At 36.4% G+C, this 12,311-nt stretch overlaps 1 protein-coding gene across 18 annotated transcripts in view; it reads right to left on the bottom strand.

Annotated features, from left to right (window-relative positions):
• The window catches only part of DST (dystonin), a 336,699-nt gene that overhangs the window by 174,437 nt on the left and 149,951 nt on the right, over nt 1-12,311 (bottom strand). For 17 of the 18 annotated variants that reach the window (XM_060689235.2, XM_087882458.1, XM_087882463.1 and 14 more), the window contains 11 exons: nt 11,502-11,597; nt 11,274-11,401; nt 6,878-6,971; nt 5,063-5,217; nt 3,499-3,961; nt 3,272-3,400; nt 2,984-3,061; nt 2,733-2,894; nt 2,532-2,636; nt 985-1,080; nt 386-511 (listed from right to left, as the gene is read on the bottom strand). In XM_060689235.2, coding sequence (XP_060545218.2) covers nt 386-511; nt 985-1,080; nt 2,532-2,636; nt 2,733-2,894; nt 2,984-3,061; nt 3,272-3,400; nt 3,499-3,961; nt 5,063-5,217; nt 6,878-6,971; nt 11,274-11,401; nt 11,502-11,597 — 1,632 coding nt within the window. Of the gene's footprint in view, nt 1-385; nt 512-984; nt 1,081-2,531; nt 2,637-2,732; nt 2,895-2,983; nt 3,062-3,271; nt 3,401-3,498; nt 3,962-5,062; nt 5,218-6,877; nt 6,972-7,098; nt 8,409-11,273; nt 11,402-11,501; nt 11,598-12,311 lie in introns of those variants that run through there. The other variant, XM_060689248.2, reaches the window with a different exon arrangement.

A 12,311-nucleotide genomic window follows, 5' to 3' on the forward strand; every position in this document is an offset into this window, starting at 1 on the left:
TTGTACAGTAATTACTATTCTCTATTAATTATAGTTGTATTTGGCAGAAATGACAACAGTTCTTGAACAAGGCAGGCTATGATCTATCTGAAATAATTTCACCAATGTATTTAGGTTTATTTGTTCCAGTTTCAAGAATAATGGTTATTTTGGGCATAGCTTGATTCATACATGCCGCTTAATTAGATTCCAATACTGAAAACTAATAAATGCAAATTACTTTTGTTTTTATAGGGAATTTCTTCTTCTCAGTAGAAGAAAAGGTTTGCTAATAGACACAGCACACATGTCTTTGTGTGTATGCATCACCCTAGCAAAAAGCACAATAGCTTAGAAAAAGCACATACTTGAAGGGTAAAATCACCTAACATATTGACATTCCTACCATAGACTCTTGGATCAGATCTTCTAGTTTATGAATGCTGCTGGATCTATCACAATTGTATTTTCGATGTACAGCATCTCGTAAATTCTTCAAGTAATCTAGAGCCTCTTTGGCATCATTGAAAAACTAGAATGAAACAAACTTTTCATTTAATAAGGCACACTACTGAAAATATGTTTATTATACAGGGGGGGAGAGGGGGGGTTATGTAAGTCTTGTCACTCCCACCTTCAGTTTGAAATAAAATTATAAAACCAGAGGAATTGTTAAAACAAGAGAGGGAAAGGAATTGGGAAGAGGTTGGGAAAGAATCAAACTTTAAATGCCTTTAGGACAGCAAACAAAGAGATCAAAACAGTAATGGTTACTGACTTTTTTCACAAGATTTATATACAATATACTGGATCAGTAGAATCACTATTGGAATAACATAAAAAATAGTCTGTTTGAAACATCTCAATTTAACAGGTTAAAAACTGTATCATAAAACCATTCTTCTATGTTGCTTAGCTAAGAACCACATTTGAATTTCCTTCTTGGTGGTATAGCTACAGCTGAAATCTGCAATCATGCCACAGTATTTTCAATTTAATCCATACCTCAAAATACGCAGTGTTTTCTCTTAAATGCTGTTCAACACATTGGCAGAGCTGTAAAATCCAGCTCCACTGGGTTTGCATTGCAGCTCGGTAGGCCTGAAGGATACAAAAAGAGATAAAGAACTATGTGTGTCTATGCAACCCCAGCCCCAGTTCTCTCTAATGAGAGAAAGAATATGAGGAATTGCTTTTTCCCTCTCCCATTGTCTCAGCAGTATGCAGTAGAACAAAAGCATCTACCCTCTAAAATATAAAGTGCTCTACAAAAATGAATAATTTTTTTCTGGAAAGCCAGGTTGACTGCCATTTAGAACCCAAACACCTTGGCTATGGCTTGAATTATTGCACAGTGGCTGCCTGTCAAATTGGCTAAAATTACTGACACTTAACAAAGAAGCAAAAAAGCTCGCTACAGAATCCAGTAGGGCATATTGTTTAATAACAAGGACAGATCATAAGAGTACATCTGCTTCTAGTATTTAAGTATTGTTGCAGAATATCCATTCTGACAGAGATACAGAATCAACTAACCTGTGGTCAGTTCTGAAACTGGGAGGTGCCCATATGGGCCAGCTACTGTCTTCAGTTGCAAGCGGTTACATACAGCAGTGTTTCTCAACCTTAGTAAGTTTAAGTTGAGTGGATTTCAACCCCCATGGCTGGCTGAAGAATTCTGGGAGCTGAAATCCACTCTTCTTAAAGTTGCTAAGTTTGAGAGCACTGACTTACACTATATATCTTAATTCTAGTCCAAAATAAATATAATGTCCAAGTAAGATCTATAATAATATGTCACTGTGACACATAACAACAACAAAACATTTACAGGGAGAAAGAAGTTTCTTATTACATATGAACAAGAGCAATACTGCCCCCTTCTAGGTATACTAGATTCACTCTTACTCAAAACAGTAGATGGTGCTGTGGTATTGGAATTCTCCATGGGGGGAAAAAGAGTGCTCTGCATTCCTTTTTAAGTAACTCAAAACAATCACCAGTGAAACACAGCCAGTGAGGGCAAGAAATAGAACAGAATACAATAGAATACTCAGGAAGAAATCACAATGGGAACCCTAAATAGGAGTGCCATGTTTTGCAATCTTGTTTCTTTCATTTTAGGACATTAGCAAGGTGTCATGCTGCATCTTCAAGACTAATAAATCACTGAGTCATACTCAACTAAATGTATACCACAAGAAAATTATATGCGCAGCAAAATGGAAAAGCAGAACCCAGACATAAATATTTATCAGGAGCTCTAATGTGTACAAGATGAAATCAGTGATGCCTGTCATTGACTACTGTTGGAAACAGAAATACAGTAGAGGACTAAACAGAAAAGAATGATACAAGATTGTGTATCAACTTTCTCCAAGGTTTTCAACAAGTCAGGGGAGGGGGGCGAGACGTTGGGATTAGAATAAACACAACAAACATACATACAAATTGGGGAAGGCTGCAATTCTTCAGAAAGTTATTTAAAACTGCTGCTTTAAATTCGGAATCCTACAAAAATCTGGCTTCTAAAGCCAGATTTAATAACCTACCTCAATAGTTAATCTCGCAGGGTGGTTTTCAAAGAGCAATTGTTCTGCTATTTCCTGTACTGATTTAATAACTTCTTCCTTCTGGTCAAGTTCCCTCATCAGATCCTTTCAAATTAAAAAAACAAAAAAAAGCTTTTGAAACTTGAGGCAAGTAGGAAAGAATACATTCAGTTTTATTTTTAAGACATTACTAAAACTTACGGCATGATATTCCTTTTTCCTTGCTATATTTGTGTTTCTTTCACTCCAGTCATGTGCAACTTCCGCCTCCTCCTTTTCATTCAACCATATAAGTTCCCGAGTGGCTCGTGATACAAAATTGTGAAGGGTGTCGAGGTGTCTTTCCTGATTTCTGGATGCATTCTTGAAAAGACAAAAAAACGAAGATTGATTTTGCTTACATTATCAAGGAACATCCCACTGAGACCTGGACTTCTTGACAATGATCTTACCAAGAGTTTTGCATATTGGCTCTCCAGTTTGTGCAATTTTTCTGCATAGCTGAGTTTGAGGGGAGCAGTCATTTGCATCTGTGTAGAACAAATTGGATTAGAGTCTTTGTTTTTAAAGAAAAGCCTCCAGATACACAACAGTTAACAGAAAGATTACGCATTTCTTGTTATTCATTTAATTAATATAACAAAGAGATTCTTCTTTAAGCCAAGTGCAGTTATACAACAAGTTAAAACCTATGCTTGTTTTTAAAATAGGTACAGTCATAAGGTGTTGTTATGCTGTACCTCACTGATTTTTGCTTCTTTAAGACTTGACTCAAATTCTTCAATAGCTTTGTGAACATTCTTGTGATTTTCAACATGGCTTTCAACACCTGGCAAATCTGAACCCCATTCGGCTCGGTCAAGTTGTACCTGGTAAAGAGACGTTTAAAAAATTAAACTTGATCCCATCGAATAAATAAGAAAAAATGATCAAGTGCAGATGAAGACCATGCATGTCAAGATGTTACCTGCATTTCATCTACCCATCTTAAGAGGTCCTGGACAAACTTCATATTGACTTCTTCTTCTGTTAAATTCTGATCAATAAAAGCCGATTTCATCAGAGGTTTCCGAATCTGTGTCAACTTGAGTGTTTGAAGTCCACCTGTGTCAACTCCAGTTATGTAGCTTTGAATTAACCGTGGTGGGAAGCCCGGAGTGTATGCTGGGGTGATGGCTGGGGTCAATCTTGGAGAAAAACCTGATGATAAACCTGACGTCAGGCTGGATGAGGTCAAGGAGGGAGACAAGCCCTGATTTAGTCCAGAGTTTAAATTAGGGCTTAGGCTTGGTGCAAATCCTGAGTTTAAGCTTTGTGTTATTCCTGATATCATCATCTTGGTCTGTTCCGTTGTTAGTATTCTCCCCTTGTTGTAGATTGAGGAACACTCTGCTTTTAAGGCCATAAGGTTATCTCGGAGTTTTGCAACCCTACATTAAAACAGAGAAAAGCATTCACCATAGAAATTGACTATCAACTACCTCAGAATTTTTATGAACAATAATAATAGAAAACAGAATTAAATAATTAAATTAACTATCATAATAAAAGAGTCAGATCTATTTGTTCTAATAAATCCTTTTATAAACTGCAAAAAGTTGATGCATTAATGCTATAATGGAACTAAGACCATAAAACGTCAAGCTGTATGTTTTTGGATGTAAAAAGTAATCATATAAAAAGACCAAGAAGCCCATTTAATCAGTTTTGTCTCAAATGCTATTACTGATTATGCTTGGGAAATAATATGCTCTTCTCAGATTAAAATGACAGATTCTTTAAGATATCTTTGTGTATCTTTGAGAAGGAAGCATAAAAGTGACTATTAAGAACAGGAATCAAACCATATAGCTACGAATAGGAAAAATGCATACAGCATCAAAAAGGCTATTCTACATACTAGTAGCAATGTTAGTCCATACTTGATAGTAAGTATGTGAGTCACATATAGCCCCTGGAAACCACCCAGAGCAGACTATGCTCTCGCTAACATGAGGTCTCAGCTTGGTAGGCTGCAGGGAATGGCTTTTATACTGAGGAAAAAAAGGAGAAATGGGAGGTTTTCTTTTCATCCAGTAAAAGGACTGACAACGGCAGTGTTCCTGCTGGTACTGGCCTTACCTATGACCTGGTGAAGATTTTACAGTCAAAAAGTGTCTCATAAAAGTAGCGGAAGACATTGCTAGACACATGCTGAATATGGGATATCCTAAACCATACTTACTGCTATACGATAGAATTGTCTTAACCTGGACTACAGGGCAACTGAAAGGATTTCAGAGACTTTAAAACAGAATTATCTATGCACTGCTTTTCAAATCACTTTCTAGCTCAAGCATAGATTAATGGATATCCTAATTAAAGTCAAGATTAGCAGTGCTTAAATAAATTGTTTAAACAACTTGAACACAGAACAAAGTAAGCCAAACCAATTTCTATTAAAGTTGCAAAAATTGCCAGGGGCAGAATAGTCACTGGAATGAGACAAACTAGGAGCTCCTATCCCTTAATAGTAATCTTAATGTATGTACCTTTGGACTAATTGATCCGCTTGATAATATTTTCCATCAGTAAGAATCTGGGCATCCATAACTTGTTGGCGGAGAAGATTCTCACACTCAAGTAGATAGCCTGCAATCTCAGCTTCATTCTGGAACTGCAGGCCTGCTTCTAATCGTTTCCTATCCTAAGTTTAAACAAACAAACAAAAATAACCACACAAATAAGTTCTTCATGAGATACTTAGGTTCTTCTACACTAATAACCTTTTTTTGGGACAGATAATAATGAAGCTCATTTATAAATTTTTTAGATGCTTGTGTCTGAAAAATATGTTGTAAGATAAAATCAATTATCATGAAATATATCTGTAACAGCTTAATTTTAGACCAACTATTTATTATGTCAAGCCAAATTTTCAATATAGATTGCTCTCTCCAAAAACAGTAGTGTACATAAATAGTAGGTTCCCCATTTAGATAAAGATACCTGCACATACAGAACTATTTTGAAAAATTATCATCAAAATGATTAATTAACATTATTTTCCTATATTAAAATACTTTGCAAAAGGTTGCTTAAGCAGCTGTGATTGCTTATTTTCTGAAATGGATACAAAGGAGTTTTTTTTTGACTGGATAAAACATGAGACAACTGGATTTTATGTTTTTCAAGTTGAAATTTACCGTAAAGGTAAAGGTTTCCCCTGTCCAATCATTTCCAACTCTAGGGGGCGGTGCTCATCTCTGTTTCTTAGCTAAGGGAGCCAACATTGTCCAGACATTTCCGTAATCATGTGGCTAGCATGACTCTAAGCCAAGGCACATGGAATGCTGTTACTTTCCCACTGAAGTGGTGCCTATTTATCTACTCGCATTTGCATGCTTTCGAACTGCTAGGTGGGCAGGAACTGGGGCAAGTATTGAGAGCTCACCCCGTTGTGTAGCACTTAGGTCTCAAACCCTGACTGTCAGCTTTCCAGATGACAAGCTCAGCATGTTTAACCACTGAGTGGTTAAACTCAGTGGTCAAATACCTCCTGAAATTTTAATTTATCCTAAGTACATGAATTTCATAAGGTAGCTATCAATGCCAAAAAAAAGTATAATCCCTTGACTTTTGATGTATTTTCAATTTGAAAAAACTTTACCTATTCTTGAATATTAAAAATAAATATCAAATTCAGGATATATAGTGGGAACACATTCCATAGTCTTAACTTGAAATATTACCTATTAACACTAATACATATCTAGCATTTGTTTTTCCTTTCTGGCAGATACAATATTCCTGAGCATTCTCTACCTTCTCCAAGTTTACTGTCAGTCTTCAAAACTGCAGTGAAATTATAATAAGCATATACTGTGTTCCTTTAAAAATGTTTAGTAGGCTCTCAATATATGTTCCCAATGCCTTATTGGCATAGGCAAAAATTTAATACAGCTTTATACTACTTTAAAATGTTTTTAAACCAGAAAGGTGGCATAATATGTAAAAGATGAGATCATGTTGTTAGTCAATTCACTGCATGCCTGATGACATTTCTATGGTACTCCAAAATGAGCTATTAATAAGTACAGATAATTCTTCTCATCTTCCAAATAATTCTTGAAAAGAGTTTTCGTAATTCCCGTTTTAAAAATGCAAAGCCTGAAACCATGGAGTGTTTTAGCCATTGGCTAAAGCCATTTACCCAGTGGCTAAAACCATTTGTTTTAGCCACTGGGTAAGTACCTGATTGTACAAGATCTAAACAAAGATGCTGTCCTTCTACTCTTTATCCAATAATCCACATGGGTTTTCAATTTAGGAAAAAAGTCAAAAACTAGATATTCAAAACTACTTACTGACTGCGTAGCATTTCGAGCAAGCATTAGCTTGTCTTCGCAACTCAGGCTGTCCCGCTGAACTCTGTTTGCAATTTGCAGCAGCATATCTAACCTAAAGACATCAAAGTTAAGACAAGTCCCATAAGGCTGGTAATTTCTTGTTCTCCATACAAGAAAGCAGTATTAACTGTTACCAAATAAAACTGAACCAAATTCTGCAATGTAATATCAAAACTTACCTGGATCCTTCCATTGGACCATTGCCGAAGCTTATACACGAATTAACAAGAGTTGGCCCACAGTTAACAGATACGAAGTTTTCATTAGAATCAATGCTGGTTCGGGTACTAGTGCTATTACTAAAAGAGTCACTACTCTGGTAGCCATAACTGTTAGCATTCATTTTTCATAGTCAAAAAGCTCCTTGGTTGTTTGAAAACTGAAAAAAAGCAGAATGTGCACAGCTACCAAAAAGGAGCTAGCTTTAAGAGCAGTTCCACCATTGGATCCTTAAATAGGCTTTAGCGTGCATATTCAAAATCCTGTAAATATCATTCCTCTTCAGATTTTGCCTTCAGCTATATATGCCAATGTGGGCTTGGCTTCTTTGGTTTTTTAAGTGCCTGTACAAGTAGGGACTAATCAGAATGATTAGGGCGTTAACACTGAAGGAAAAGTGCCAAATACCTTTAGGTAACTGTCATCCAATCTCAGAAACCTAACTGATATGGGACAGGATAAGAAGATCTTATTTTAAAGATCTGCAACTCCCAAGTTGTAAAAAAAAATAATTGATCAATAGTCATTCTATAGAGTTGTTTTTTTTTTTAATGAAATGATTCATTACTCATTATATAGTTGATTTTACATGGAATACTCTAGTGGTCTTTCATCCAGGTCTGTCTTCATTTTGATCCAGCTATGCTCCAACTTCATGTGCTTTCTATAATTGCTTATATTACAGCAAAAACAGGACCGGCATTACAGTTCATCTTGCACAGACTACCTTGCACAGAATTCAAATTAAGAATGTATTTATAAATGTTTTTGTTGTTCTATTTAAACAGATTCACTGTGCAATTACTAGGTTAAAAAGATCAGACCTGCAGAGTCAATGATTATTTTTGCAATCAGCTAGCGAGTGGCTAGGCTTGGACACTAATGTCAGTTTACTGACTGCTATAATTTTTTCTATAAAATGTGGTAGCGATTCCTTTGACTGTTTGGCATTAAAAAGATTTTGAACGTGTACAGGCAAAAATGCCAGCACACACAGGTGTTCTGATTTCTTGCTGGCAAAGAGTATCAACATTATATCCAACCATTAGAATTCTATAGTCTTTATTTTCTTAAGGAAATTGAGGCCGCTTCTCCTTCAGCACTACACTTCCTTTATCAGCAATTATTTTATAATGAATCTTATTGTTCAACAAATCCCTATTCTGTAACTGACCCCCCAGTTTATATTAATGCTATTCTAAACTGTTAAGACTAGGCTTATCATATATGAAAATTGTGATGATAGCAAAGATAAAGCAAACTCAAAACTCTTTGCTCGCATCTAGTTATCTAAATCTAGATCAAATGGAAATCAAATGGATTTTTGCAACCCAAATACAGAATGTCTATTCTAGCAAAGACTGGGTTTTCTCACTCTTTAGCTCTTACCCACTAAAGTTAACAAATGCTACTGCAAAACTACTGAGACACTTTCAACAACTGTGATGCAAAATACTCCCCCCCCAAAAAAAAACCTTTGAATATATCTATACTCCAAGAGAGGCTACACTGATTGGAAATGTTGGGAATTAATGATATAATTCCATGATGCCAGTGCCTTATATATGCCTCTTCTCAAACATAGCTAGTTTTTCCCAAGTTCCCCTCATAGCAGAAGGTCCTTTTGATAAGACAACACACAAGATGAAAAAGTTGGGTTTAATGATGGGACGAAAAAAAAATACTACAACCTAGGTTGAGGCACACCACTCTTTCCATGAACAGCAGGGATGAGGAACTTCTAGCTGGCCCATCAAACTAATCCATTTCCCCACAGACCTCAAGCAAGGTCCCTCCCTCTCTGCCCATCAAGTCCCTTTCCTACCAATTTTGACCACAGATTACTCCAACTTTTTGTTTTGTTAATAAACACAATGTATACTGAGGGAAATCATTAGGAAGTGGGAGGGATCCCTTTGGCTACCGTGTAAAGAAGAAACAAAGCCCTGAATGAATAGAGCAATTCTTTTGCTCTCTTACTTTGTTAAGATGGAGGAAAATCTGGACAAAGTCAAGAAAGAATAAAAGGCAAACTAAAGGTTTCTTGGTTGGATAATCTGAGAAAGAAATTAATACATAGATAAAATATTAACAAGTTAAGGTCCACAATCAGTCAAAATATATAGAGAAAAAAATATTTTGCTTCAGGAAGGGCAATATGGTAATAATAGAATAGATGCTTGAGACAATCTCACCTGCTGCTGAGTACTCAGCCTTTATTAATCTCTAGGCCAGTGTTTCTCAACCTTGGTAGCTTGAAAATGGGTGGACTTCAACTCCCAGAATCCCCTAGCCAACAGCGCTGGCTAGGGGATTCTGGGAGTTGAAGTCCACCCATCTTCAAGCTACCAAGGTTAAGAAACACTGCTCTAGGCCTTTGCTGGTTTACTTTCTACATAATGGATATTTGCAGTAGCAACAAACCTCAAGCATGATGATGGTATCTAGTCTTTGCCTCCCAATTTTTTGTTGCTTTAACTAACCCACAGGATACCCTTTAATTCAGCATTTTCCCAAAAATGAAGGTTTGGGGGATGCTCAGAAGCAGGTTGTCGATGGGGGGACGGGGATGACCAATTTTGACTATGTCCAGCCAGAAGCATTTGTAGTACTTGCATGATAACATAAGGAAACATAATGTTCATGACACCATGCTAATGACATAATTGTGCGATTATGTCATGATTCTGACTCAAGTGGTCAAGTTACATAATGAACATACCATATCCCCTCCCTTTATTTTTTCATATAGATGCCCATGTCTATGTTATATGCCCAATAGAGGGATTCTACCTAAAAATATTTGCAAAGAAGTTAAATTTCATTTCATTCCCACAGACAGATTTAGTTTACACAATTGTAATGGCTAAAACAACAAAACTGTAGAATTTCTTTGCGTGATAGCCTATATCCAGCTCTAGGATTCAAAAGTATGCTGCCCACAAAATGGTAGTCTAACTCTCATGACTAATGGGACAGACTTTAACAGGGAAATCTGTAATACAAGGGGAAAACAGGTGGACAGGGATAATTCAATTGCCAGATTGCATAGAATTTGCAACACTGCTATTTTGCATGCCACTAAATTAATAAAGTTAATTATTATAAGATACATACATACATGTACACACACACGCACACAGAGAGAGATCTGGTATAAATCATAACTCCTGAAAGGCAAGGGTCATACTTAAGATGAGTATGGTAACCAGTGGAATGGGCAAAGCCATTGTCTCATATCTTGCCCAAGCAAGATTTTCATTTTTTCCTTGAAGGGGGACAAGGAATTCATTATTTTTCATTGTTAAATTTATTTGGGTGCCGAGGGTACAGCTTTCATCTCTTCTCTGCCTCAGACTAGCAGGGAACATAATGCGAATTCTCAGTAATTATCTAGGAGGCTCAAGTAGTCCTGAAAAGACTACCAAGACTGCACGTGGCCTTGGGGAGTCAGCCTGTTTGCTTTGATTTCAAGGCACACAATGTCCTTGGCATCAGTATGAATTTTCTTGAGCAGACACCATGGCACAAGGCTCTGATGCAATCTACCAAGACTGCCCTTCCAAGAGATTTGGTCTGCCATCTCAGTTGGGGGGGTCACCAAGACTTGGGGTAACCGCCACTTTAACCCTCTTGAGGCTTCTGAGAAAAAGATAGTGGGAGTCCACTCAATCCTGTAAATGCCCTGGCAAACTTCAGAAAATATTATCTACTTTTTGCTGGCCTGTGACCTTAATAAAAAATTGATTATCTACTCAAAAGTTGGTCAGGATTGAAACATGAACCTTGAGAAAACTGTTTAACTGTAAGCAATGTTGGATAACTGGAATAATTGTCCAAATTCTGATGGGCAAAACATCAGACAAGGTTATAGTTACATATTTGCTATTTAATACAGAATTTTGCATAAGCTGCTTGATAATTATGTCAATAAAAATAAGCATAAGTACAGATATTTGTTCAATTTAAAAGCAATATCCAATTAATGAGCCCACTCGACAATTCATTTCTACAAAGGAAATTTTGACTGCCTTTGTTTCAAGATTAAAATGTCTCTGTCTATTATATAATGCATCCTACTGAGCAGTTTCAATCCGGCAGGGAAACATGCCTATAAAACGAAAAATCAACCCACCTTTCAACTTCTGGTCGAAGCATTTTCTCTCTTTCCAACATAGCAATAATTAGCTTCCCCCATTCTTTTTCAATGTCATTTGGGTGGTAGCCTTGAGGAAGCTTGATACGCCCAAATTCAATCCAAACCTTTGAAGGCAAGGAATAATTGCATAAAATTGAAAAACCAAATCAAGCATAAAAGTGAGAAATAAATCCAGCCTGCACCAGTCCACACAATATAGCTTACCTCTAGTAGTTTATATAGATGCTTGATTTTTGATTTGTCTATCTCCTTTGGTGGGATTTCTGTTTCTTTAAATTGTAAATATTGGTTATAAAGTGCCTAAAGGAAAACAAACATTGAAGTCTTTACTGAGATATTCTGGCTTTCTAAGGCTTATAAAAACTTGTCATCCTTATTACTTTGAAACCAAATTGTCTAACTTACTTAATATCAAGAACAAAATACATGGATTTACAAGAAAAGAGAGAATTAAACCGTATATCTCCCATTCAGGTTTCCCTTGGCCATCTTGGTTCTCTAAGTCCAAGGTTAACTTAAATCTTCTACCCGTTGGTGTTCATGGATGTAATCCCCATAGTTAAGTGCTGCAGAGAATTCTGTTTGATGTCTCTTTTATGAACAGGACAAGAATCCAAACCACTAAATTTATGTTACCCGTGGCAGTGGCTTGCGCAGCCTCAGATTAAAATGCATTCTAATGCCTCCAAGCCAGGGAGATGCCCTTTATTGCTTAATCTTTATATGAACACTATTTAGATTTGTGGCTCCTTCCCAAGATTCTAATATCTAGAATCACTATGTTTATACATAGTTGACCAGAAATCCAGTTTTTTTCCATTGCCATGTAATAGTAGATTGATTGAGGATTTATTTATCAAATTTATATAGCCATCCAACTCAAGATCATGTGATAAGGACAGAAGATAATCCATTGGTGAGAACTTCATGCATAAAAGTTATGTTTTAGGAAAATAACATGAGAGGGAGAAGGAATTTAACCTAACATTCTCTCTGACATAATAGCTTCCAGCA

This window comes from Pantherophis guttatus, chromosome 1, assembly GCF_059756535.1.
Source record: "Pantherophis guttatus breed Tessera chromosome 1, ASM5975653v1, whole genome shotgun sequence".
Taxonomy (NCBI): Eukaryota; Metazoa; Chordata; class Lepidosauria; order Squamata; family Colubridae; genus Pantherophis; species Pantherophis guttatus.